Here is a 27,492-nt window from a genome sequence, read left to right on the forward strand (position 1 = left end):
AGCCTTCTTAGTCTTAAACAGTTCCTGCTATTAGTCTTCAGGCCCTTTTGATAAAGAGTATCTACTTATTCAGTTACAGTAATACACTTTGAAGGGCACAAACCTCCTCACCTTTCTAAATCAATCGATCATAGGTGTGAACTGCATTTCAGGCGATACGAAAATCTATTTTTTAGAAAGTCAAATGCCAATTCATATATGCAAGGTCATCCCAGAAATTATATGATTTATCAGACAGTATCTGTTAAAAAACCACCATTAAAAGCCCCTAACATTCCTTTTTGTGTTTTATTTTGGTCATAGATAATGCTAGAGCTCTTTATTGTACCTATATCTAAGATACAAAGGGATACCACCAAAAGTGTTCCATAAACTCCAGGAAATTCCTTACTTAAGATTTTAGAAAAGTACTGGTATACAGGCTTTACAAGGCATACATTGTTGCTTGTACAGCAGCTTTGCTTTCTGGGAGGCAAGCAAAGCCTCTAATGTGAGTTACTCAGAAAATGTCTCATATAACAATGACCTAACCATTTTTGTGTACCAACTTATTCATCAATAAAAGGTAGATATCTATTAGTTTATTTTCATTATTAGATCTTTCAAGCCATCTCTAAATTGTTGCCATCTTCAGCCTTGCTTTTCTCTATCCTTTTCCCTCAAATGGTTAATTTTTAATTACCTTCTGAAGGTTGATACATTTCCTTCACCAAGACTAGATAACTTTTATCCTTATACTCATTTTCATGTACCTGCAGAACACACACCTTCCAGGGGGTTTTGGTAGGCTACTCATAAGAAACTTCCAATAATTAAGTTTGATTGTGCTCTTATGTTTCCATAAATTTTTCTTTGCTTTGGTGTTTCAGGGCTTTTCAACCACATAGCTGGCGAGAAGCTTGTTTTCCAATACGTTCCACCACAGCTATCGCTATGGGACATAGTGGGCATGTCATTATCAACTCCTCCAGGCTCCTAGATTCATTTTTTAAGAAAAGGAAAATATATGAGTAAGAACAAAAGTATCTTATTTTCCCATAAAGCTTATCTACGATAAAATAAACACATCAATTCAAACTACTGATCACTTGAGGCAACAAAAAGAAAAGTTTTGTAACAACTTACTAGTTTTAAACATCATCCTGGATTTAATGAATTTAAGTGCTTATTCACAAATCAGACATGGTCTCCTACAGGTAGGTAAGATAAAGATTTTCAGTGCTAACATTAAAGCTGTTGGACCATAGGAACAGACTGTAGCTGAGACACTCGATTCTCAGTGCATGCCTGGGGAGAGATAAGCTACTTAGGCAGAAGCCAAATCAGGCAACATGCAGAGAAGAGAGCTGCTTAGAGTTAACAATTAGGAAATTCTGAAAATAGCAAGGCATCCATTTATATCCACTGACAGTTCACAGCCCACAGCCTAAGGGTAGGAGACAATGTCCTGCCTTACTCAGGAAAGAAAGGAAAGACCCTGCGTTAGTGCATTCACTTGCCAGAGGGGATCCAGACCATAGTTATTGCTTCCCAAGAGAAAGCAGCAATCCGCCCTGCAGGGGAACAGGCTCCGATGAAGCTCTGATACTCTGCAGGGAAGAATTCACTGCTCAGTGAATGTGTAGGTACTGGGTCATTTGTCAATGAGGTGGGAGAGGGAATTCCAAGATTATGCTGCCTGCTCCATAGATTATATCTCATTTTTAATTAAATAAGCTTTGATTAAATGATGCAAATATGTTATGAAGGAGTGAGAACTATCCCTGAACTCTGAACAGTATACAAACAATTCTGCTACAGATTTACACTTGTACCCCCTGCAAGGCTCAGTGGATCTTGAACAATTTTTTGCCGTGGGACACATGTTGCTGGTTATGGGACTGTTGCGAGGGAAGCTTTGTGGTTTTAAACCTTTCTCTTGCTGAGTGAATAGAAACCATCATTTTACATGGTGGGTAACCACTCAGATCAGTAAGTTGTTACAGGAAAAGTGGAGAGTAACAACTACTGGTAGCTCAACTACTTATTACCTGGTGAGGATCTCTACAGAAAAAATCTTAGTAGGCTTGTGTGAAAAAAATATCATGCAAAACAAGTACAGTATAGTGAAATCCCTCCTGAGGTCTACTGCACAGACACACAAATCTGAGATCACTCTTTAATGTATGTAAGCATTGGCAGAAAAAATATCTATGGAAACTCAGCAGTGATCTTACTTGTTATGTATTGTAGCTCAATGGAGAATTTCAGCAGCGATTCCAGAGCTATCAGGGACAGGCAGAACATGTCAGGGCATGTAATAGAAAGCTTCACAGGCTTTTATAAGGTAATGGTCGGTTTTTTGGTTCTCCAATGTAAAATGACTACTCTCATCTTGTTGATATTATCTTTATGAGTAATCTATATTGTTATTCTTCTTGCACACTGTTGCTCTCTTTTAAGCCTTTGTTGCTTTATGCCACATCTACATATTTGTATTAAGAAAGAATGTGAAACAAGTATTTTAACAAAGTTTATAAAATCCTGGTGTGAGTGGACCTCACTGTCCCCAAGGTAAGAACTCCCACTTTTGCCAGTAACAACACCAAGAAGATCTATGTTTCTTTAATTTACTTCTGTCAAAGCATTTACAAAGAGCTTAAACCTACTGATGTTTGTATTAGTGTAGAATTTGGTATAGAAACCAGTAACATTGTTTCTTTGTCTCCGCTGGGCTTTGACATGAAACAGTTCCTGAATAAAAGAACCTTGTGAAGCTGAGACACTTCTGCATATTTGCCACCCATGAGGAATTTTTTATATCAAAACTATTGTGCGTAGGATATCCAGACATCTTCAAGATCAGATGGCATTTAAATTCAGGCTATTCATCACAGGGACATAAGTGATGTGATATTTGGCTCTACTTTTATAAAAAACTAAATAAAACAATAACTAATTATTGTTACAATAATTTTCTTAATCAGCAGTTGAGTTTTAAAAAACACCATCACTTTTTTGCTGTTTAAATTTATTTAATTCTTTTACAACATCATAAGTGTTAAAGCTCTCTACAACTATAATGTTTATCAGAACATAGATTTTAGCATAGTGAAAATTTGTGGATGAAGCATATGTGTAAGAACAGGTCAAAAATTATAAATGGATACAGCATCACAGTGTGAACATTTAGACTTTCATTAGTTTGCTAATCACTGATATGTTGACAATTTAGGATTGCAACATAATGAATCTATATGTTTAAGGATGCAAACAGTAAAAGACTATGAGAGACTAATACAAAAGTAAAATGCAGAATAAGAAGAAATATCTCAGTAAAATTCAGGATTACAAAATATCTCTGTATTAGAATAGTTTCTTTAATGCAGGTTCCATGGTTGTATCATTCTCCTCACTATTATCTGTGAATGCTGGGAAGTGGAGTACATTTTCAGGATCCAAATTCAGTTCCAGCTCAAAATATTTAACCTGAACGTTATTCTTGTCATAACCTGGATCAAAACTGAAGAAGCTGACACTTCTAAATACCAGTCCAGAAAAGGCTGAAATGTGGATGCAAAGAATGAGATGTGTCTCTGATTTCAAATAGAAAAATTATATTTTTCCTGTGAGCGACCAAGATCTCCATCACGGTGAACTTGACCACTAAGTGTTTACAAGATTATGATGAATTTATTTAGCATTAGTGACAATATCTCCAGATAAAAATATAATGCTGCTTGGAAACTTTTCCAAAATGTCCACAATTTTCACCATTTGCCAAAAATTCAAACTTAAGTTCTCCACAATGCAGAAGTAAAGAAGAATGGGAACTGGAGGCCCCCTCTGTACAGTTTCTAACAAAGAGATGTGAACTGTCTGTGCCCACATAGCTGTTGACTCTCTGCCCACTTTCTGAGCTAAACAGAAGCTTGGTAGACCTGTCAATGTGGCATCAAGCCCAAGCTAATATATCCTGCCCTTGAGTAGGCTCAGTGTCACGCTTATTGTGACAGTACAGCTTCCAGCCAGGATGGAGTGTGGGCAGAATGAGCTCATGTCTGCTCAGAGACCTGACAGAACGAGCTTTCATCTGCCTGCAAAAAAACACATGCAGAAATTCTTAGAGTGACCCTTATTTAATCTAGTATGTTCGTGGTTAAAGTCTCTGAAGTCTGTTACCAACTGCCCAGCCCACCAAGTCCAGGGTTTTTTTCCCCCTTTTTATCATTAACAGCTCTACTGGCAAGTGTTTCTAGAGCCTGATTCTGAGAACATTTTCTGCACTGATTCACTATCTTTTCAGGATAATACCAGCAAAGCGGTGTGATATTTTCTGTGAGTTTGCTTCTTTCATGAGTCAAAAAGTCAAGTGTACCTGTGAGACTTGGAGAGAATTTGGGAAAGGGATCATCCGAGATTTTTCCAGAGTAAATCGTTGCATCAGTCTTTAAGATTTTGTGGTTCTTTTGTTGTTGTTTTTGGTTTTTTCCCTATCAAATGGAAACATACTTGAATTTGCTGTGCCTGTCTCTAAAGTAATGATAATAAAAAGTGATATTATTCATTATTTGGTCCACAGCAACAATATAGCAAATGAGTTAAAACACAAAGCAGAGGTATACACCATGTCTAAAGAACTACTGATTTATGTAAACCTACAAACAGATAACAACTTTGAACAGCAGAGCACAGAAATATTGTGCTATCTAACGCAGTGTACTTTTTATTGTTTGGTTGGTCTGCAAAGTTTAAATAAACCTTTATTATCATGGAAGAAAGAGGTACTCAATAACAGTAGAAGCCTAACTAGAAAAAGACAAATGAATGCCTGGTGCCATACAGAGTCTAGTGTCCAGTTTTCTGTTTCATCAGATACTAGAGGCTGATATGTTTTCAATTTTAAATCAGTGCTGGAACAGCTCACTACACTTGGCCCAAGTGTATGCGCACCGTTTGTGTTCTGTTTTCTCTTATTTAACATTATAATTTAGTTGCACTGAAGTAAAACCTCTTTGTACCAATCTCAATGCCATTTGAACCAAAGAAGTCATTACTGTGAATCACAGCTCTTATAAGGTCATGACCTGGGTTTTTTAGGGGGAAAAAAAGCATGTAAGACATGCTGATCCCTGTTAGCCTGGTCAGTGTGGCACCAGCAAAGGACTTGGATCATAAATGTGTGACAGTCAGTGAACCTTTCACTCATATATGACTTTTTATCGGCCACAAATGACGCCAAGGGAGTTGAAATATGTTTTAACAGTCTGTTTATATTTTTCTACAGAGGTCTTAGTGCCACATAACTCATTTTGGCATTTTTTAAACTTAATTTTGCATTAAGAAAACCAAGCAAACAGTGAAGCCAATATTTATTTTTCAAATACTATAAACATTTCACAGAAACTCTCTGTGCATCAATCACTTTTAAAATTTGTTACCTTTTTGTGGATACTTGCCCCTATAATGAAAGCCCAACCTTTGTATTATAAAGGAGATAAAGACCAGAGGATGAGCATAACATGTTGTACAATACAGACACTAATGAGTAAAGGGATCAAGCCACACCTGTTGGATATTATTCAGACTGAAGGTGGAACATGCTTGAGTCTATAAGCATTTTCATTCTACATCCTGTTTTCAATACCATAAACCTTTAATCAAAAAACTAATTGTCATATTGCTAGTGTGAATGATACTATATGAATAAGAGAAGCCTTTCCTTTCTCTTCCTCACTTTTTTCTTCTTTCCCCTCCTCTCATTTTTTTTTTTTTGAAGTGTACTTAGGCCCTTATTCAGCAATGCACTTAGGAAATTTATTTTTATTTTAAGCACATACTAAGTACTTTGCTGAGGCAGGGCCACCAGAGCTGTCACTGAAAGTCAAGTCATTCTTGTTTCATTACCAGTGCACACTCTTTAAGATGACATCAAAATGTAAAAAAAAAAAAAAAAAAAAATATTATGGTCAGAAAGAGATCATGACAACTACATCGTCATTAATACTATGTTGTTTCCATATTTGGAAGTTATTGCATTTCATGTCATCTCCACCAAGGGATTCTTCAACATCCTTTACTGTTTACTGATGTCATGAGTCTGAGTACACAGCCACCAGATTAAGCCCATTCATCTAATCAGTAGAAATTCATAAATTGTGAACTGGTTTATTGATCAGGACTGAACAGGTTCAAACATAGGTAAATTCATGGGAATCCTGATTAACATTTTGATTTGAAAATAGCACCCCCCCAAAACATCCCAGCATTTTCCTCTGGGATTCACCCAGCGGGAAGCACACATCTCTTGACACAAATCCCATCATAAATCTTGAAAATCTCACGCAGAATCCAAAATATTTATTTTAATGTGTTATTCATTAAGTTATTTCTTTAAATCGTTGTCTGTTGGCAGCTGCAAACTCATTCCATTCCAGCCACATTATAGCAATGCTGTAGTATGATTTGAGAGGGTCATTAGGTCATTAACACTGGAAAAAATTCAATAACAGAATCTGCAAATGCCCAAAGGAGCACAATTGTAAGGGAAGATTGCACTGCTAGTACAGAATAAAGTATAAACAATCAAAAAAATTGATGAAAAAATAATTGCAGACTATTTCCACTTCTATCAATAATGATTCATTTCCTTACATATATTTTCACAAGGAGAAAAAAACATAGATATTTTAAAGATACCCTACACAGTTTCAACTAACTATTGTGCCAGTGGAAACATGGGGGAAAATGTTATTCAATCTAGATGTTATGTCCAATACAGTATTTAAATAATTTCTTACTGGTGATTACAGGTTACACCTCATTCAACATTCAATTTGAGAGAAACAAAGAAAGTTCAGTACTCATATTGCAAGTCAGGAATTCTGTGAGCTAGTGTGCTTCTCATTGCTTTTTTAGCCAACAGCCTTAGCCATTACACACAACTTCAAGCAATATAAGCCTGTGTGAAGCAGGCATGATTATTGAACAGAATGACAACATTTTACTTTCACTGTGTAGAAGTGTAAATATTTCCATAAAGTGAATCACAAGGACTGTCTCCTTATAGGAGGTACTTCAGCTTCAGTGACATTTTTATATCAGCTTATTTCAAGAACATTGTCCCATTTTGCTTTATGCAAAATCTTTGGAACCTAAAGACATCATCTCAGTGCTGGTCCCTGGTTTTGCTCTTATTTTTCTGCTCCTCTCATGCCTGATTTTTACCACTTGCTCTCATAACAAACTGAATAGTTTGTAGTTATCTCACTGCCTGATTTGTGACCCGAGATGTTATCATGATGATGGAATTTTAGAGAAAGAGTCTAATATTAAAGAAGGGGCCAATACCAATTAAAATATCGTATCAATTCCTGCTCTGAAAGGTAGTCTGAATCCTTGGCATAATGGTGTGTTTCAGGTAGACTACAGTTTTCTTCTAAACTGTACAAACATTTGATTGAAGTTCCACAATTAAGAAAACAGTGAGGGTCCAGTATCCAGGTAAAATAAGAAGCTATCTCTACTTAGAAAGTTATATATATTGTTTGTTAATTTCAAAAATAAAATAAAATACCTACATAATCTGTGGAACCTCAAGAATTAGGCATGTACAAAACTCATCCAGTTCAGTGACACTGACTTACTAATAAGAAAAAGCTTACATATGAATAAAGTTCTGAATTTTCTTGTAATAAACATAGCAGTTTATTATTCCAGTGAATCTGAAAACAGTGAGAATATGTAATTGTTGAGTGCACAGATAATGGGTTTTTTTCTGAAAATGTTGGGGGTTTAGGACTTTTAAACTCTATTTCGTAAAAGGATATTTATGGATTAATAACAGTCATCCTTAAGTAGGTTTTACTGATATTTCAGCTTCAGGAAAATACTGGGAAAGAAAGAAAATGAAATTAACTATATTTTCTTTATCATCCCTGTAAATGGAAATGAGACATTTAAGCAGCATCTTCACAGATTTCTTTTAATTGCAAACAATAACATACAACATAGCAGTTTTAATTAGCAAAATTAAACAGTAGAGATGGACTTGTGATATTTAACCTTCTTATAGCACAACTATAGCTAATTTCAGCCATAATTCCAGCACACTTTACAAAGAAAAAAAACAAGCAAAAACCCCACAAAAAAAAATCAAAACTCTAACATTCCCCACAAACACAGATTGATTATATACTCTTTAAACACATTAATTTCCAAACACCAACATATCTCAGTAAGATTTATATACATTTTTAATATAGGTCTATCTATGATATTTGTAACTTTTACAGTTACTTATGATTAATTACTTTCAATTAAGTAAAATGTGTGATAAATATTTTACCATGGCCTGTAAATGATATTTTTCAATGACACTGTGGGGTAACAGGAAGTTAGTATCTCTACAGTAGTCATCAGAATAAAACTTAGCACTAACAGCATGCTGATACGTGAAGTTTTCCATTTCTATTTTATCTAAAACAGTTAATTAGGATAATGTACAACCTATGTGGATGACAGTGGGTAATTAATGTCACCCTCAGTACAACTAAAGCATAGATTTATGAAATCCACTATTATAATATAGATCTGCATGGATTTCAACAAACTATATTTATGAGACTTTTGGAACTTCAAGCATGCTTTGGAAGAATTATTAAGTTTAAATTTTACTGGAGCTGTATGGGTCTTTTTTGCTGGATTTTCAAATAGGATTAACCAATTTACAGATAAATAAAATTTCAAACCAATGTTCACTGAACTTTTCCACTAGCTTCAATGACTGAAAAACAGATCCTTAAATAAAAATACACAAACATCACAAGGTTCAGCAATTCAGTAAAGATAAGCAGCAGGAGGACTGATTACTTATACAAACCTTAGAAACCTTTAAAATATGAGTTTCTCTGGAGGGTCCCTGTATTTCTGTGCTGAATAATCTCTTGAGAATCAATTTTGGCTTTTCTGCTGTTTGCTTCAGCCAAACCAGGGAAGTGCAGTTGAGTAGGGAGAAAAATATTTCTACATTTTAAGTTACATTTTAAGTTAACCAAATTTTTCTAACCTTGGCTTTGCTTGTGTCATGGGCAAATGTTCAGATAAGTTCTAACTTTGTATTTTATTTTTTAAGAAGTTCATCCATCTTCAATGCTATCAAAACAATTTGCATTATCATCTCAGTATACATTCAGTGTTTATATGTCTGTCTAAAACATTGATCATCTCTAGTTATTTCAAGTTTGAAATTAATATATCCCTATACTTTCTAAATTAATGTATGTATTATACAGCCATGAATCAGGACAGAAGTGGTCATTTCTGTAGCAACAGGAAATCTTAGCATTTATATATCTGGTGGGATAGTGAGTTTTGGATTTTTTTCTGTAACAAGATTTTGACTTTTCACTAATATAAAAAGTAATAAATCTAATAACTGACAAGTTTTATTTCAGATTTCCATGAGAAAAAAAAATGGTGGGTGATTTTGTTTTAATAAGTATTGTGTTGAAAATCTATTTTAACAGAAAATGGTAGCATCAGATTAATGTATCTCTTCTGTGCTGTGTTTGGTGAGAGATTAGAGGGAGTTGTTTCTGTTCAACACATCATTGTGATAGTAGGCTTTAAATGTGTTTCTGTCCCTGTTAGCAGTAAATACCAGTGTTGCCGTATGTTTCCTCTCTATCACCACTATGTTACTGACATCAGCTGCAAACCTAGCAGCTCACACTGCTGCGGTGACTCTTTCTGTGGCTTCTGTAGCATGTATTTCAAGTAGTAGAAGCATATGCTTGCTTGTTCACTGTCCAGAATAAACATATTTTGAAATATTTTTTGTGAGCTGTGACAAAGCACCATTTGTCTGCATACAGTGGTATGACAGGCTGTTTGCCTTATGGTAGGAAAAATTTCTCTAACAGTAAATCTGGATGTCTTTCAGTTATCCCTGCTCAGTATACCTGTTCTCAATGAGTACAGCTCTTCAGTCAGTTATTAAAGAAATAAATAGAAAAAGCAAATTTGTTGTAGTATTTGTATAAATTCACATTCAGTACAACAGCAAGCTCACTAGATTACTGTATAGTTTGCTGTGTTTCTTATTCATGGCTAGGTTATGTTTGCTTGTTCACTCTCCAGAATATGCATATTTCTCTCATTTGACCTGTCAGGTGTGCATGACTCAAACACAAGCTAAAATTAGCACAAGCTCTTCAGAGAGAAAACAAGCTTGTCTGATAACAGTGTGCAGTCCCAGGGAAGGATCTCTCTACCCTGTAGTGTGTGTTGTCCTATGGACAGGCTGTACTGAAACAATTCTAAAGGAAAACTGAACAATTCCATTTACTGTTGTATTTTATATTACCATTCTATCTTTAAAATTAGAATATATGTGTTCTTACTCTGGATATATTGAATTAATATTTTGTTGTCTGGCACATTTCACTTGTCTCAACAGGAGAATGGGCAAGGAGTTGCAGTAATGTCAAACTTAATAATTACAATAGTGAGTCATTGCTACAGAGCAGCAGAGGAGAAATACAGAGGTCATCTTGTCTTACACTTTTCTTAAGGAATTGTGGGAGGAAATTATATTCATGTGCTGGCAGCAAGAATATTAAGAGCCAAATTAAAAGTCTGTTCAAGTTGTCAGAGCTACTTACTGCATTATTCAGGTTTTCGACAGTTTGCAGAACCATCATGCCTACTGTTTGCAGAGTTACAAACTCTATTAGGAATACAATAAAGTTAAATAAAGAGTCCATAAATTTACATATATACTGTTTCTCAAGTTTGGACTAAAGATAGGAGTGGGAAAAATTTAGTATAGTTAGGTTTTTATGGTTAATATTGCTGGTTTTCTCCAGTCAGACAGCTGTGACATTCCCTTTCTTATTTTCTTTGGTGTTTTCATGGCAGTCCTTTAAGGACAGGTAGCAATAAAGGCAGTGAGTTGCTCTTGCAACTCAGATAAATAGGTTAACAACAGCTCAAAATTTTGTGAAAGTAGTGGTGACTAAAGAAGTTTTTGTCATCTTCCACCCTATCTGGTTTCTTCATTTTCTCCAAAGTATTTTCCTTTCTTTGAGAGTAGCTTTTAATTTACTTCTAATGATCACTTACCTCATCTGGTGTTGTTAGTTAATCAACCTTAATTTATGATTAATTATTAGGGTTTGTTTCCATTTTGTTTGTTTTCATAAGGAGAGTATGCACTGCCTTAATAAAACCTAAATTAAACATTTTTCTATGAAAAATTATGTTATGTTTAAGAAGAAGCTTTATCGCCTAACATAGAAAAAGGATGCAAATGGGTGCCCAGACAATCTAGCTGTAATCTGAAGGACAAAGACACTGACTATGATGCCTTCTACTCTGCAACCCAGAGCAGTTCAAACTCACAGGGATCTCTTTGATCACCACAGAAGTCGCATGCTCTAGCTTCAACAAGGAGATGGTCTTTCCCCTAAATTTGCAAATTAACACACACAAGAGATGTTTCTTTTTATCTTTTAGTGGGAGTATTAAATGATGAAAAGTTGAATACCAGGGTTTGACTTCCTAATAGTTACCACATCATATTTATTTCCATGTTTAACAGGATTTTGGCAGACATTTTATCTTCAACCTCAGTGACAGCAGTTTTTCTCTAGTGTGATTATTTAGATTTTGTTTCCGGTTCACAACACATTATCTATCATTAAATATTTGGAAGATGTCTTTATCACAGAGGTGCTTTTGCTATTCAGGGATAACTGTTACAATTGAGAGACTTCATACAATTTTGTAATATGTTCAGGAAAAGGCACATTGGGAAACTTTACAAGCAGCCAACAACATTTAATATTACTTCCATAAACATTATGATTTATTAATTGATAAACAAATTATTAGTGATCCCCAAATAATTAAGCAAAGCATCTTTGAGAAAAAAATATGAACTTACAATAAATCTGCTATTGAGGGTGTTCTGTGTTGGTTTCTGGTTCTGGGGGGTGGGGGGGGTGGGGGGGGATGGTGTTATAATATTGTTGTAATTAATGTCTAGAATTAAAAGAGTAACCTAAGGATAATCTCTTACCGGGTCCTCCTAAATGGTTGCAAACCAATGGACTTTGATTCACAAAGGGACTTAATCACCTAAATATCATTATAAATGGAATTTAGTTGACTAATACAGCAATTTATAAAACTCCACCAAATTCAGCATCTTTAAGAGTGGGCTAAATTTACAAACTGAAGCTATTTAAAACGTAGATGCAAGTGTGAACGAGATAGAAGATGGAGGTTAAATCCTTCCTCAACCTCAGACATTTCAAAACTAAAGGATAAAATGATGTCAGTCATATAAGTCTTAAAAACAAAAATGCCTTTCACGTGTCTCACGTAGAGGTCAGTCAACATGAACTTATATTTGTCCACACTTATCTGTGTAGAAGTATTCCCACACACCGGGTGTGAGTTGACCAGCAGGTTAGAAGAAGGGCTGAGATTTAGGTGCCCTCCACTCCTATTGAAGTGTGCTGTGTTTGTGTGTGTGGCGAGGGTTTTTGGTAGCAGGGGTGATGCTACAGTAGTGGCACCTGTGAGAAATTTCTCGAAGCTCCCCTGGCTCCAGTCCAGACCCTCCTCTGGCCAAGACCAAGCCAATTAGCAATGGTGGCTGCACCTTTGTGATAATGTATTTAAGAAGGGGAACCTGGGAGGAGGAGTGGGAGTTGTGACATCTATACAAACACTGAGGTCACTGGAAAAAAGAAGGATGAAGGTGTGTTGGTGCAGAGGTCCCCCTCTGCAGCCCATGGTAAGATGGCAGGGCCACCCCACCCCTGCAGCCCATGGAGGTCCACAGCAGAGCAGATGCTGACCTGAAGCCTGTGGAGGACCCCACACCAGAGCAGGTGGCTGTCCCTGAAGAAGACCGGGACTCTGAGGGAAGAAGAAACACCCACTGTTGTAGTCTGGTGTTGGGAGGATTGCAACATGTTGAGGTGACCCATGCCATAACAGCTTGGGAAACACTGTGGCCCATGCAAGTGAATCACACTGGAAAAAGTTCATGGAGGACTGTCTCCTGTGAAAGGAGAACCATGACTTTTGCTTTATTTTCTCCTTCCCAGCACTGAGGGAAGGGGGAAGTGAGCAGCTGTGTGGTGCTCAGTTGCCCTCTGAGCTCAAGCCATGATATGAAGTTAGGAAAAAATGGAAAACCCAGTGAGGAGAGGGCTCAGAATAGGAAATTCTGGGTATAGGATTCTGATGCCCATACATACGTTTTATTCAATGACCCGTTCCATCAAAATTAATAACCCAATAACCCCTCCTTTGAGGAGGGATCAGAATTTGGAATTTCATTCTGCTAGTCATGTGGAATGAGCTGGCAGCAGAGAGAGACATTTTAGCCTGCAGAGAGAGAAATATGGGAGGTGGGAATTTGGATGCATCCCTCTACAGTATATCCCAAAGGCAAGCTTTGATGTGTCCCTCTCCATTCATCATGCTGAATCTTTTAAATTCTACTTCAAGACTCCTGTTTCTCTCTATTTAATGGTTAAGAATCTTAGGCCATTACTCACGTTTATGAATTCCAGTCATGGAGATTTGTGCTAAAAGTTTTAGTACTGTGGCAACATTGAAATTTGATCTTATCTTACATTAATAAAATACTTATGACCATGCACACTGAGGTAGTTGAGATGGTACTCTACATCTCTTAATGCTGTTAATGTTTGCAGTAAACTAATATATTATTTACAGACAAAGTATACATTACTTATTTCTTTAAATGAAGGATTGAGTGGTCTCTACTAACTCTGACAGTCATTATTTAGAGAAAGAAGTAGCGAACATTAAATTCTGGGAGCCTACAGACCTCTCACTAGTTCTAGTGAAAGTAAATAAATAAATAAATAAATAAAAATTCTAAGGTCAGGTGCTCTGTATGCAAGCACTGAAGCAGAAACCATTTCCCACACTTTTAATAATATGTAACACAACTTTTTCACATGGATTTATGACTGTATTTATTTCCTAGATTTTTTTAATAAGTAGTTCTGTATGTTGCAGTCTTCATAACTGCATGTTGCAGAAATATACAGACATTTTTGTAATTTATTTGAAATTATCCCAGACTCATCTTAAACTCATCAAATTTGGTGTGAACACAGCTAAGCTGTATGTATTTGAAAGAAGAATTCCAGGTGATCAAATCACTTCAAAAGGAAAAATTTCTGGTGTAAATTTGAAATGGCTTTTCAGGCTGCCCTGCAGTTGTTTATGCAATATTTTTAGAACTATTTTTTTCCACACAATATACCTTGTTTTGGTTTCAAGGGACTGAAGATAGTCAAGCTGCGTCACACAGTAGGAATGGTGAAAAGCAAAACATGCTTAAGAGAGTTCTTCCTCATCATCTGTGTGTATAGATCCCAAGCTGCCATTGCTATAGTATCACATGGAATAAATGCAGAGGGAATTTCTAACACTCATGCTAGATAAGAGGTAACAGTTACAATTTCTTTTTAAATGTGCTGTTTCTTCTTAAGTGCATTAACTAGGAAAGACTACTAGTCTCTAAATGAATGCTATCAGCTGCTATGTTCCTCACAGTGATTTTAGAATTTCATAAAAATGTCATCAGAAGTCCTCAAAACTTAATATACACATGCAGTATTTCTCTCTTACTTACTCCTGGTTTACTTGCTCATGCTTATTTGTTGCTATTTTAATTCCACTGTATACAGATAAAGTAGACTTGTTCTTGCTTATTTGAGCATGAACTTGCTTTTCCCACCTAATTTGTAAATTTGAGCAGTGTTTACACTGCTTTCCTTGATCTTCAGGATTTTCCTGCTGATCAAATGGGGAGACTGGAGATGCAGTCCTGAAACTACTCCTTGACTTTTGACTGAACTGAGTTGCTTTTCATTTTTAACTTCTTTTCCTTTGTTCCCTTCAAGAGCAACCAAGAGGAACTCCACCCTGAATCGCCATCCTTTCTAAGGGAGGGAAATTTTGTCCTGCTAGTTATTCACAGTTTATTTTGAAGGTTCAGTCCTACCAATCTAAATCTGAGAATACTAAAAATTAACTAAGTCTAAGTGGTAGGATATCTACTGTTGCCTGGGAGCTAGCAGGCTCATATGTTGCCCTAGTGCTATGCAGACTTGTTATCTCAAAACAGGCTAGTTCAGACCCATATAGTTTGAACTGAAGCTCAGAAAGAGAACGGACCTTCAGGACTGATTTTGGCATTTGATTGACGCCTGATTCTGGCCTGAAGTAGTGTCAACTTTGCAGTATCATTTTTTCCTAACTATTGGGCAATAACAATTCAGGGAGAAAAGCCCAAAGCAAGAGAATTACTGTTTCACCCTATGGTTCATCTGTACACTGCTGCAACATGGTAAGCCTGCTAGAGTTTAGAGCTAAGCTAAGCTTTATCCTTTTAAAGTCACTGGAGACCTACTAGACAAATGGTGTTGAGGGAAAGTCAAACATAACTGACAAGATCTAAATCCGTGCTGAGTGGAATGTTTATAAAATCTCAGGGCAAGAGTATGAGCTTGTAAGTAATCCTAATGCCCTACCCCTTTGGGAAAAACGTTGCTCAAGTATTATTAATTTCTTTATTGTTTTCTTACATTGTATGAATTTCTTTATTGCACTAAGTGGGTTTCATAGTGTTGATTGTTAATAAAAAGATCTGGCTAGCATTGTCTTTTTGACTTAAGTAAACAACATTTGCTTTTTATACTGACTTTATGAGACTTCTGTGAGCTTTGGTGTTGCTGATATAGTGAGGATGTATGGTTATTTAAAATCAGATTGTAGACATCATGTGACAAAGTAATTTTTCTATCAACACAACCTCAGGGAAGTTTATTTTGTTCTGCAAAATTTAGGCACAGCTTGCAAAACAAGGCAAAAGTCCAATGAATGAAGATGGGATCAATTCCAGTCTTTCATTTGTACCAAACAAAGAAATGAACATGAGCAAAGACAGATCTTAGAGTAATCTTGTAAAAAACAAGCATCCTTTGATAGAGTAACATTGTAATTATGGGCTAATTGCCACTGTGATTGGACAATAACATAATACAATGACCTTCCTGATTCCAGTCCCTGGGTTGTTCCATGTTAAATTTCTAAGAATCTTCATGATCTTTTATTGAGGCTCACACTTTGCCTTATCCATTTTGTGCTATCCAAAGGTATTTGACTATCCATGGTATTTATATTTAATCCAATAATTTTTATATGTGTATATGTGTGTACTTATCTATATATAAAATTTACTTTAAGGATTAAGTCCAAAAGTGTTTAATCATCACACTCAGATCAGGTGACATGCAACATTAAAATCAAATGAAGGCATAACTACTTTGGAAGGATAGCCCTGACAGTTCTCTTTTCTTAATTAATTTTTATGTTAATATGTTCATGCTTAGTATCTATTGTCTCTATTTTTAAAGATGGAGAAAGGATATATGGGAATAATTTAGCTGAAAATTAGGTGAAGTTTAAGTCAGTCTGAAAGTGTGAATCTCAGACTCCCTAGAGCTCCAAGTGCTAGTTCTGTGCCTTCACATCTTGAGAGGGCTTAGTAACTTCACTGGGTTATCCAGAGGAGGCTTTTCTGTAACGAGTTTCCATGACAAGTTTAATGAGATTGGCTTTGTTTGGATCTAATATCCCACAAATGCATTTAAGAAAAAATAAATTATCAGACATGCACTTGATTAAGGAAAGCTGCCATATGGTGCCTATGTGCCCCTTCTCCCTCTCATAAGCAGAGCTCCAAACCCAAAGTTCTGTGGGAGAACTGGTTTTATCTAAATCTCAGTCTGGGGACTGACTCTCCGCTTCATCTCAGAAAAATGTCAATGGCTTACCTGCTACTGTGTAGGTAAGAATGGGTTAGGGATGCTCTACTCATGCTGCTAACACTGTGACCACTTTGCAGTGAAGTACCTGTCTTCCATCTAAACAAACAGAGGAATCGCACTCTGGTAAAGGGATTTACTTTTTTATTCATCCTAAGTCATTGGATAAAATTACAATGAAGAGGCAGTGACAACAACCAGTGACTCATAACTGCTCTCCTTTTTTGCTGTGTTTGTGGGAGAAGTTGGGAAGGCATTTTCTAGGATAGCACTCTGCACTGCAAATCCCAGAGAGAAAGAGGCATCTCTCCTGCTTTACACATTTAAATCCTGCTTCTGCTCCCATGGGTCCTTATGCATTTTACATTTGATATTTAAAAGATATACTTGCCTCTCTTCAATAACCCTAGAAGAAACAGAACAGATGTTTCTCACCTTCTCTTCAGTGGAGAAGTCTATCCCACTAGATACCAAATCATATTCTTGGTTAGCCCTGTGGCTCATGTATACCTGCCTGTAGAGCTTCAGTGAGACAGGTGAGGGATGCTCCTGCCCCTCTCTCTTGCTCCAGTGGCTAGGGCTTGCTCCTGGGATGTAGGGATTATAGCTTCATATTTCTCGAGTAGACACTGAGATCCTGTCTCCTCCTTCCTGAATATGAAGCTATTATGGCAAAGGATACCTTCCTCTTCCAGCAAAGTTTTATGAAAAAACAAGAATGTACTGATCAGAAACCATTGTGTGCAACCTTCCCCTTCCCCTTCCCCTTCCCCTTCCCCTTCCCCTTCCCCTTCCCCTTCCCCTTCCCCTTCCCCTTCCCTCTTCAGCATTTTCTTGTGCATGTCCCTGCAATTGTGAACTCAGGTCAGACGTGCCCAGGCCCCAGTGTTTCCTTGCTGGGACACAGGTACTCCGTTCAGCATCCCTGCAGCTGGCACACTTGGCTTTGGGCATTACAGCACTAAGCACCACAAACGCTCTGTTACTTGCTGGAGCTGGGCTCAGGCTCCTAGCTTATGATTGTGGTTTCAACTAGTTGACAAGACTCCTTAAGAAAAGGGGTATTTAGCATTGCAAATCATGCAGACTTTTGTGGCTTGAACTTTAAGTTATTTTCCATTCATCACTCAGAGACAGCTTTGGCAGAACTGGGTTGCTGGCTTGTACTGTAACTGGTGGAATTAAAAATTCTGAAACTGCTGAAATCCTCTTTCAAACCCAGGGATTAATAACATGGCTGCTGTTAACTGGGAGTGCTGTTTCTGTGCCACAGTACAGCACAGACCAGCTACTCAAATACTCAATTATTCTGTCAGTGTATTCCAGATTTCTGAGCACCTCTCTGCATTCTCTTCTTTGTCTCTGACTCTCTCCACTTTATTGCATTTTCCAGTACAGATTCCTTATGCTCAGTTCTGCTCTGGGGCAGGGACAATGTGCTACTACAGATACATTGAGAAACCCTGAATGTCCCGAGTTTACACCTGAAATATCAGAGGCTGAGCCAAAACACAAGACATTTCTGAATTTTCTGAGTGCATGTCATACAAGGCAAATCTGATGTGGAAAGAGATCTGGATCTTTTATTTTTCTTTTTGGTGACACTGGTTGTTTTCTGTTGCTTCTTTCAGGCTTTATCTAAAAGGTCACAGCGGAACGGCTGGGAAACAGAGTAGCCTGATCTTACATGGTGCTGAATTCAGTACAAAAGATGCTGACAATGACAACTGCATGTGTAAATGTGCTCTCATGTTGACTGGAGGTGAGTGCAACAACTCTGAAAATATGTGGTATATCAACAGAAATATACTCTGTTTTCCTCACGAAAGCATGAATGAAGTTGCATTCATGGATGTGTAAGTACCATGTGAAAATTACTTTTATTATTATTGCTCCTACTCTTTTCTGTATATATATTGTGGTAGTGCCAATACCTCAAGATTCCTATCAGCAGGGAAGGGATTATTCAGAGATGCAGTCAATATACTTCTGCACTGAAGCTGTTGCAGCAATGTCAAGGGTGAAAGTATGTTAGTATTATTGTCAAGGCAAGAAAGGCAAAGTAAGAGAGAATAAGCTAAGAGATGAACAAGGGGAGAAGAACTTTGTGAGAACTGGGAAAATCAGCCACGAAAAGAAGAGAGAAAATGCAGGGAAATAGATAATAGAAGGTAAAGTTTAAAAACAATCAGAATCTGGACTTGCGATATGTTATCTCTTTCATTTAGGGTGTGATTCTGTTATTGAAATAATTATAATGATTCAACTTTCTGTATTATATAAGCATAATACATATATACGTGTATAGTTATAGACATAGTTAATGTAATGGCTAATTCACTCACCTGTGAAAGACTAGACATGCAACCCCCTGTTCAAATTGTGGCACTTAGGCGTTCTGGAAGATTTAAAACAGTATCCTTAGTGAGATGATTCGAGTTGCAGAAGGTAAGAAACAAGAGTCAAGGTAGAGGAGAGCACAGAGAAGTTTACTGGGACAGTTTAAAGCACCAGGTCAATCTGACTACCAGCAAGTATAGTGTATATGACTGATACTTGTTCCCTCCAGTGCAGAGGAGGAATATCTGAGATTACCTCCCTGTACTGACACCTAAAACTCTGCACAGGAATGAGAACTTTCTCTGACAAATGATGCTTATTGTTAGTCCCTATATGGGCAAGCTTGTCTTTATCTCTAGGACACCACATTAAAGCAGAAAGCTTAAACCGGGATTCTTTGGTTCATTGACTGTATGACCAAGACAGGCCCTTATCTTCACATCTGATTTTCTTCAGAGACTCTCCCTCAGTGATTTCTAACTTTCCTGGAAAATATCCTATAGCATATAAATTATTCAGAATTTTGGATCAAACTGCTAAACTGATATTATTTGTGGTTACTGGCACTCTGAATCCAGCTTAGGCCACATTCAGGCTTATATGAGCCTCTAAAGCTATATGCTAACAGAAAATGGGTTCCCATCACTGCAAATTATATCAAATGCACAACCTAGCTCCTCATTCTCTTTTGTGAATTGGAAATGACCCAGTTGGGAAAGTCTTTAAGGACACATTTTTTCAAACTTTCCTAACCTCCTCTAGTCATATCTTATTAAAAGTCAACAAGGGAAACTTCTTCCAGTAGACAGGTGATCAGACACTACCTTTTGATTTCTATAAAAAAAAAAAGCTAACTAGGTAGTTCTGGAGACAGATAACAGATAAGAAGTCAATAGTTTATTTTAATTAAAACTTTTGACCTTTCACTTTAGAGACCATGCTAAATTAAAGTGTCTTACTTCTAGGCCAGACCAGAATCTAGTGAGAAGCTCCTAAATGTGAGTTGTGTCTGTGCTGAAGTACAGACTCATTCATGTATTCAACCTGTCTGGAAAATACGTGGGAGCAGAGGTTAATTCAGGGAGCCGAGGGCTTTGTTTATTTTTCTGCCCTGACTTCTATGGTAGGTCAATGCCCCACTAAGGTCAGCCTGCTGTTGAACAACCATTCCACAAGGTTCACATATATTTTGCTGCAGCAGTCCTGTAAATCAACAGGAAAAACACATATTGGAATACACTGGTAGCAAATGAAAGGAATAAGGAGGAAGGGACAGAATTACCAAAGGCTGAGGAAACCGCAAATAGAACAAATCACTGCAGAGTAAGAAGAGATGTAGATAGCCTTTGGAGATAGTTGAGTCTAGTCCAAAAGACTCTGAGTACTGGTCTTCTGGAGATAGGCTGTACATCACTGAGTAAACTGTAGTTCTTCAAGAAGAGAAAGACTTTAATCATGTTAAAGTTCTCCTCAAACAATCTGCCATGCTTTGCTCTTTGAAATTACTTTCTCATTCCTTGAGAAATATCAGAAATTGAATTAAATACCAAAACATTTGTTTAGTGAGTAGATTTCAGTTTTGTACCGCAGACAAAGACTAATTAAGAAAAGTAGCAATGATAACAGATTTTGGAAAAACTCTTTTTTTTTCCCCAAAGATATCAGACTCTGTTAGTGTTGGCAACTTCACAGAGAGCTCTTTAATGATGAATGATATGAAATCTACAGGCAGGTTTCTAGCTATCTTGACAGTTTGGGTGAGTCTGTTATCTCTATGAGGTGAACTGAATATATTTATGTCAGGAATAAAGGCTGAGATAAGCTGAAGCTCAAGACTGATATGGTTATAGTCAAGGCTGAAAATAAAAATGTAAGGAAAACACACATTTCTCTCTGTGATCTTATGAGTTGTCACTTTTATTTGGTTTATATAAAAACTATTATTCTCTCTCCTCCTTTCTCTCCTCCCTCTTCCCCAGAATAAGAAATTAAATAGTGGGAGAATAATACAGTAGCCTTACACAGATTTCTCTCTGTGTGTTTCTTGTCTTTTCAAGAGCCATGTTATGCTACTTGAGTCTATCTTAATGTTGATTTTAGGCAATGGCTTCAAAAGTACATGAATGAGCTGGATTTTTAGTCGCTGTGAACTTTACATGGTAGTTAAATGTTTAGCTGCTTTTTTGTGCATAGGAAAATTTAAACTAAGGATGCTTGGTTTACTTTAAAAGGAGGCAAAACATATTTATTCAAATAATGTCTTCATTTAAACTTAACTTCTGGCAAAATAGTAAAAATTTTTATATTATGAAAATGCCTATTAAAAATTGGTACAATATCTCAGGTCAGTAAACAGAACAAAATGTTGTATCCCCATATCATTTCGAGCATTATTCTGAAGGGTACCCCAGTGAGCTACATACACAGCTTTTTGCAAGAAACAACACCTAAAATGTAGCAGACTGTCACCAGAATGAAGCACTGCCCAAGATAGTTTTCCAATAGAAGTGCACTTAACGTATCTGGATCAGACTCATGGACACAAAGCCAAGGCACAGCATCCTGCCAGAATACCACCGGTCAGCTGAGACCCAGGAACTGTTTGTGCAATTGTTTTCAGTCACTGGAAAGTGACTTATGGTACCTTGTCCCATAGTGAAAGAATCTTAAGGTGATTTGCTTTATCTTGCGTTGGCTGCCGTCTGAGGTGTTCAGACAGGATTTACCTTGCTTCAGGTCATAAGCGAGAACATTGCTAAAGTTCTGATCCCTGAAATAGTTTGACAAAGTGGTGGGAAGACTTTCTAGATGTCTTGCTAGTATTGAAACAGCATAAAGTTTTTTATTTTACTGGAAGCAGAGGTTCATCCACTCACAGTCTCCTATCTCTGAAAGCAGTCAGCAGTAGATGCCTCAGTATGGGCATAAGAGCAATTCAGATAAATGATACTTCACCTGAGTGTTTTCCCAGTATCTTTTGCATCTCAGGGGCTTCCCGATTCAGAGACAGTTCCCATGTATTTAGTAATACTCAATAGATTTGTCATCTATTAAGTGAGAGACTATATGTACGTTATCCAATTAGAAAAAAAAACAGAGATCCTCTTATATTTCGTTGGAAACAAAAACTTTGAAAGTAGAAACCTCAGCACACTTAAAAGTATCCAACTTGAACCCCTGGATATACATCTACTTACATAAGAAAGCATCAGTGTTTAGGTTTTATACATATTGTTGCTTTCATAAAGAAGTTACTTACAAAACAGCATTTATGAAGTATCATTTATACTGCCTAACATTTTGATAGAAAAATAAAACCACCATGCAGATAAGAAACAATTGGAATATTATTTGACTTATGCTAGAAATATTATAAATATTTCATTAAACACATGATTACTCAGCACTCAGCAATCATCATTGTATTGCTATGTTTATCAGGGTTAAGTATGGAAAATAGTCATAAAGTATTAGGAGAACACCCATAAGTGACTAACTTAAAAATTATTCTGTTGATATATTCAGAAGATTGGAACATGGTCACCAGTCTGCAAGTTTCATGTTATTTTTACCTCATAAAAAGGTCCATATATAAAGGACTGTGTTACCCAGTTGATATGAAAAGCTAATGCCTTTTCATCTTATATCCTGACAGCTAAATTCTGATTTAACCTTCAGAATGTCAAGTATCAATTGCTAAGTGATAGTCAGGTCAATACAATACTCTTAACGAATAAAAGAACATAGGCCTGGAAATGACTTCCAAAGGTCATTTAATCCTTTTCTAAGACAGACTCTACCTATTTATTTCTGTATTTCTATTCATCTTCAATATTTGTAATGATAGAGATTTATTCTCATAATATAATCTGTTACTGAGTTTGGCTACACTTAATATAAGAAATCTTTACTTGTTGACTAAACTAATTCTATGATAATTTAAGTGTGTTCCATCTTGTCCTACCCTCCATCACTGGAAAGAAGAGACCATTCCTTTGCATTCCTTTGAAAAGCTGCTTTTTTCAGCAGCTTTTTTATGAATTTGAGATTGCTGACAATCTGTCTTTTGAATTCTGAACTAAACAATCCTAAATCTTTCCTCTTAGATTCACTCTTCTGGACTCTGTCCAGTGGATCCACATATAGCTTGAGGTGTTATCCAAAACTGCACCCAGTCTTCTAGCTGAGAAGTTACCAATGCAAAGTCAAACAGAGCCTAAGTATTGCCATCTAACTTTAAAGTACAGAATTTCAGAAACGTTGAAATCTTTCATAAAATAAATTGTTATGTATTTTGAATAATGAAAACTATTTCAATATTTTTGCAACAGAAATTGTTCTTATTAGTTTTGTTGACAATGCACTATATTTTATGTACAAACCCAGAGGGCTAGAAATAAATATTGTTTTTTCATAGAATCCATTTATCCCATAAACCCATACAAATATACTGTCCAAACATACTTTGGACCTTATTGAATGGTTTGTATTGATCTTACTACATTTGAAGGCATTCAGTGTACTCAGGAGGGAGAACAGAGACAGATGAGTGAAGAAAGTGTCTGCCATCAAATGTGCAGGGTTTAGACACCTATTCTTTTAGTATGTAAAAGGCAACTAAGAACCTCTCATTAAACCTGAGTGATCATTAGCAAGTTCCCAATGCATGCTAGATTTACAGTGCACTCGTGAATTGATGAGCACTAGGTTACTAACAAAGAATTTTACATACATACATACATGTTTATTTACAATTTATACAACAAGCCAAAAAAGGAAAGCTGTTAGCTTTGGCATACAAAAGCCTTTTTAATGTTGCTTTTGACAAAAAAGGTTCTATCATATAAAAATTATACTTGTGACTTCAGAAAACCATTACAAAAGATGGCTGTGTTTTTTTCTTGTATTATCATTACTCATTTGAGCATTGCTCCTTTATTAGGTAGCTTTTTGCAAGAATCTGTGGAAATTATCTCAATATACATTCATATTTGGCCAAAGATATAGTACAAGCAGATCTGTGGAGCTGAACTATTTGGTGATAGGTGGCTTGATGATTTATTTAATGAAAAGAGCTGACATGAAATTTAACAACTTCCCAGAGGCAGCAGCAACACTAATTAAAGACCAAAGCATAACAACCCATAAAGCGTGAGCATGTTTTAACTGCTTCAGAAGAACAGCTGTCTACAGTGAGGATTCATGTTTATTTGTATAGCTGAACTTTGAAACAACTTATCAATGTAATATCTAAATTATTTTCTGTTTGGACAATATACTTTATGACCCAAGAATTTTTACTGCATACAGAGATGGTAGTGCTGTTTGGACTATACAAATTATTAGAGGTGGACTAACCTCAAAAGACTGAACTACTCTCCATTCAAATAAGCAATTAGTGATTTCATGATCACAACAACTTGAAGAAACTACCTGTGTTTCTGAATAAAATCTTTCTTAACCTTCTCATGAAAACCTCCTCTTTACCACTTCATTAGTAACTTTAAAATCTTGTTTCTATTATTATTTCTCATAATGACCACCCTTATGTTTCTTATGCATGATTCAAATATCCCATGGAAATCATTGCAAAAAGTTATGTCTGAGCTTAAAGTCTTACTGCCATTCAGAGAAGACTTGATAGTAATTTGGGAAAGCCACTACCTTGTAGTTAAAAATAAACAAGATTCTTCATGGGAGGAAAATCCTGTGAACTCCAAGAATAAGCCAACATCTAGCTACTGGAGTCTTTCCTTGGGTCAGACTGTCTCACAGCTCTGGAGCTGCTTTATTTGGTGTTTTCCGCAATGGCAGTGCTGCAGGTATCTCTTTCAGAAACCTCTGGTTTATGTTCCCCCACTTCCTTATAGATACCAAGAAAGTAATTCTTCCATTCCTCTTTCCCCCAATATATAAGGTGTCTGAAAAAACATTCGCATCCATTCAAAGATGTGTATTTTGGTGTTGTAACATGCAGTAGGAAGTCATGTGATAATCTGAGGCCCTATGGGGACTGCAAGGGAGAATGGAGAGAAAGAACCATATAAAGAAAAAAAAAATACTTAAAAAAGAAAGACAGAGAGAAATTAAACCCAACATTTCAATGTAACATTAGGAAACATCTTAAAATAAGCATACAGTGTCACTAACAAGAACAGTATAGTATTAAAAAAGATGCTTATTAAAACACATTTTGAAAGAAGTACCTATTTAGAAGAAATGTATGATGTGATATTTGAGCAGGTCCTCACAAAAGTTTTATAAAATTTTGCAATTCTTTGACTCATTTCATTTTTAACATAGATTTTGTAGGGCACTGCTGAAAACTTTCTCCCGGAAAAGACCATTAATGCATCTATTGCTGTTCCTTTAAAATGAAATGGTAACTAGCACAGCTTGCTATGTCTTCATCCCAACACCATAAACAGAACCCAGCTACATCTGTGTTCCAGCTTTGAACAATGAGGATTAGATTTTCTTTGTTTAACATTGTCTTAAGTTTCTACAAGATTATACTATGGTTACAGTAAAATATCAGCTGTATGGCTTTCTCTTTCTTTGGTTATTGCCCCCTTAGGTATAACATTGTAATCAAAGGGAGGTCAATTGTATCAAAATAGAAGCTTGCCAGAATTTATCTGGCATAAATTCTTCCCTCAAGATTTCATTATGAAGTGTTACTTCTGAAAAAAGCACACTATTATCCAAAATCTAAGAAATTACTTTACAAGACTAGAAATATAAATTACATGGATCTGAATACAAAAGACAGAGTAAACACTGGATCTGAAGACTAATCACAGTCAATATCATATCAGTAGTAGTAAGGTATAGTTTAAAATACCCTCATACAATGCATTCATTATAGGTAGATAAAAGGCTAACCACTGAATATGATGAAACTGGAGGATTCACTAGGGCAGTGCACATTGTCTAAAAGGAGATTCTTACAGTTTAATTCAATTTCCAGAAGTCAAAGTGGGAAACTCACTGAAAATTTAAAATTCTGCATTTCAGTCCACAGTGACACCTGCAAATTCAGTAGCCGGACCCTAGATGATCAGTTCACTACTACTAGTGGTTCTTGAAAAAGGTTTGCAGGGTGTCCTGGGAAGGTTACAATGCTGTGATGTGGAGGCTGAAATAACTTTTTAAAATAAAGTGGCATTTAACCACCAAAAAGCAAAAACCACCACTTGATCTTTATGATCTCATTTGCCTTCATACCTGAAGGAAAATATTCAGTAAACCATAGTACATGGAAAGATGCATAAAACCTGTGCTAAAGATTCATAAAGCCATAGGCCTTATCATGAAAAAAAAAAAAAAAAAAAGCAGCAGCAATCTTTCTAACAAATAGGCTCCTAGCCATTGAGGTTAATACGTTTTTGACATTGGGAATATTAGCTCTTTGCAGTCTGGGCATTCATTCTGCCTTTCTCAGTCTGAACTAAGCATCTTTCTGTTACATTACGTAGATATCCTGTAAGGTGTTGGAGAGAAAATTCTATTCCCATCATGATATACAGCAAAACTCCCACCACTTTCAGTGGAGTCAGCATGTCACCTAGTTTATCTTTGTCAGTTTGTGTTCTGTAATCTTGCCAAGTTTCATGTTGTTTGGAGTGTTCCTTAAAACTCTAACTCCCATGGCAATCTAAAATTCACCTTAACAAGAAAAGATCTTGGAGATGTAGACAAGAGAGTTGACTGATTAATTTCATCTTAAACCAACAATTTAAAATAGATCTGAAGATTCACATTGTTTTTCACCACTGACTCCATTTTCTTCATTGATTAAAGACATATATATATCTTCACCGCAGAAGTCTAAAGGTGAAGTCCCTCTTTTTTCATACACTTTGCAACAAAACCTGTCCTTCTACCAGGTTTGAATTTTCTGCGTTCATACAAATGATAGCAAAATCTCTGCCATTTTTAGTAATATTCACAAGTACTTGCTAAATATTTTTTGTTTTATTTTTAGTGCTATGTTAACAGAGCACTCATAAAGGTGGAGGTATGGCTCTACATGCATTTTCTTTGGCAGAAAACTCAGGTTGAGAAGTTCCTGAGTTGTTATACTTCTTTTTTATCCTAACTTCTCAGTTTACGACTCCTTCAGTTATGCCAACACAACTGTTCACAGGGCCATTCTGTAAACCAAATTGCTGGTTTGCCCTCAGAAAGAGAAGCTCTGTGATTTTTCTAAATCTGTGTCACCTCACTTTTCAGAACAGTCTTACAATGCAGCTGCTGGAGCAGTGAACTAGAATCACAAGTATCT

At 36.3% G+C, this 27,492-nt stretch overlaps 1 protein-coding gene across 1 annotated transcript in view; it reads left to right on the plus strand.

Annotated features, from left to right (window-relative positions):
- Positions 1–27,492, plus strand: part of ANGPT1 (angiopoietin 1) — a 171,573-nt gene that overhangs the window by 140,351 nt on the left and 3,730 nt on the right. The window contains exon 8 of the mRNA XM_074846774.1: positions 18,497–18,627. Coding sequence (XP_074702875.1) covers positions 18,497–18,627 — 131 coding nt within the window. The remainder of the gene's footprint in view (positions 1–18,496; positions 18,628–27,492) is intronic.

The sequence above is a fragment of the Strix aluco genome, chromosome 1, assembly GCF_031877795.1.
Source record: "Strix aluco isolate bStrAlu1 chromosome 1, bStrAlu1.hap1, whole genome shotgun sequence".
Classification (NCBI taxonomy): domain Eukaryota; kingdom Metazoa; phylum Chordata; class Aves; order Strigiformes; family Strigidae; genus Strix; species Strix aluco.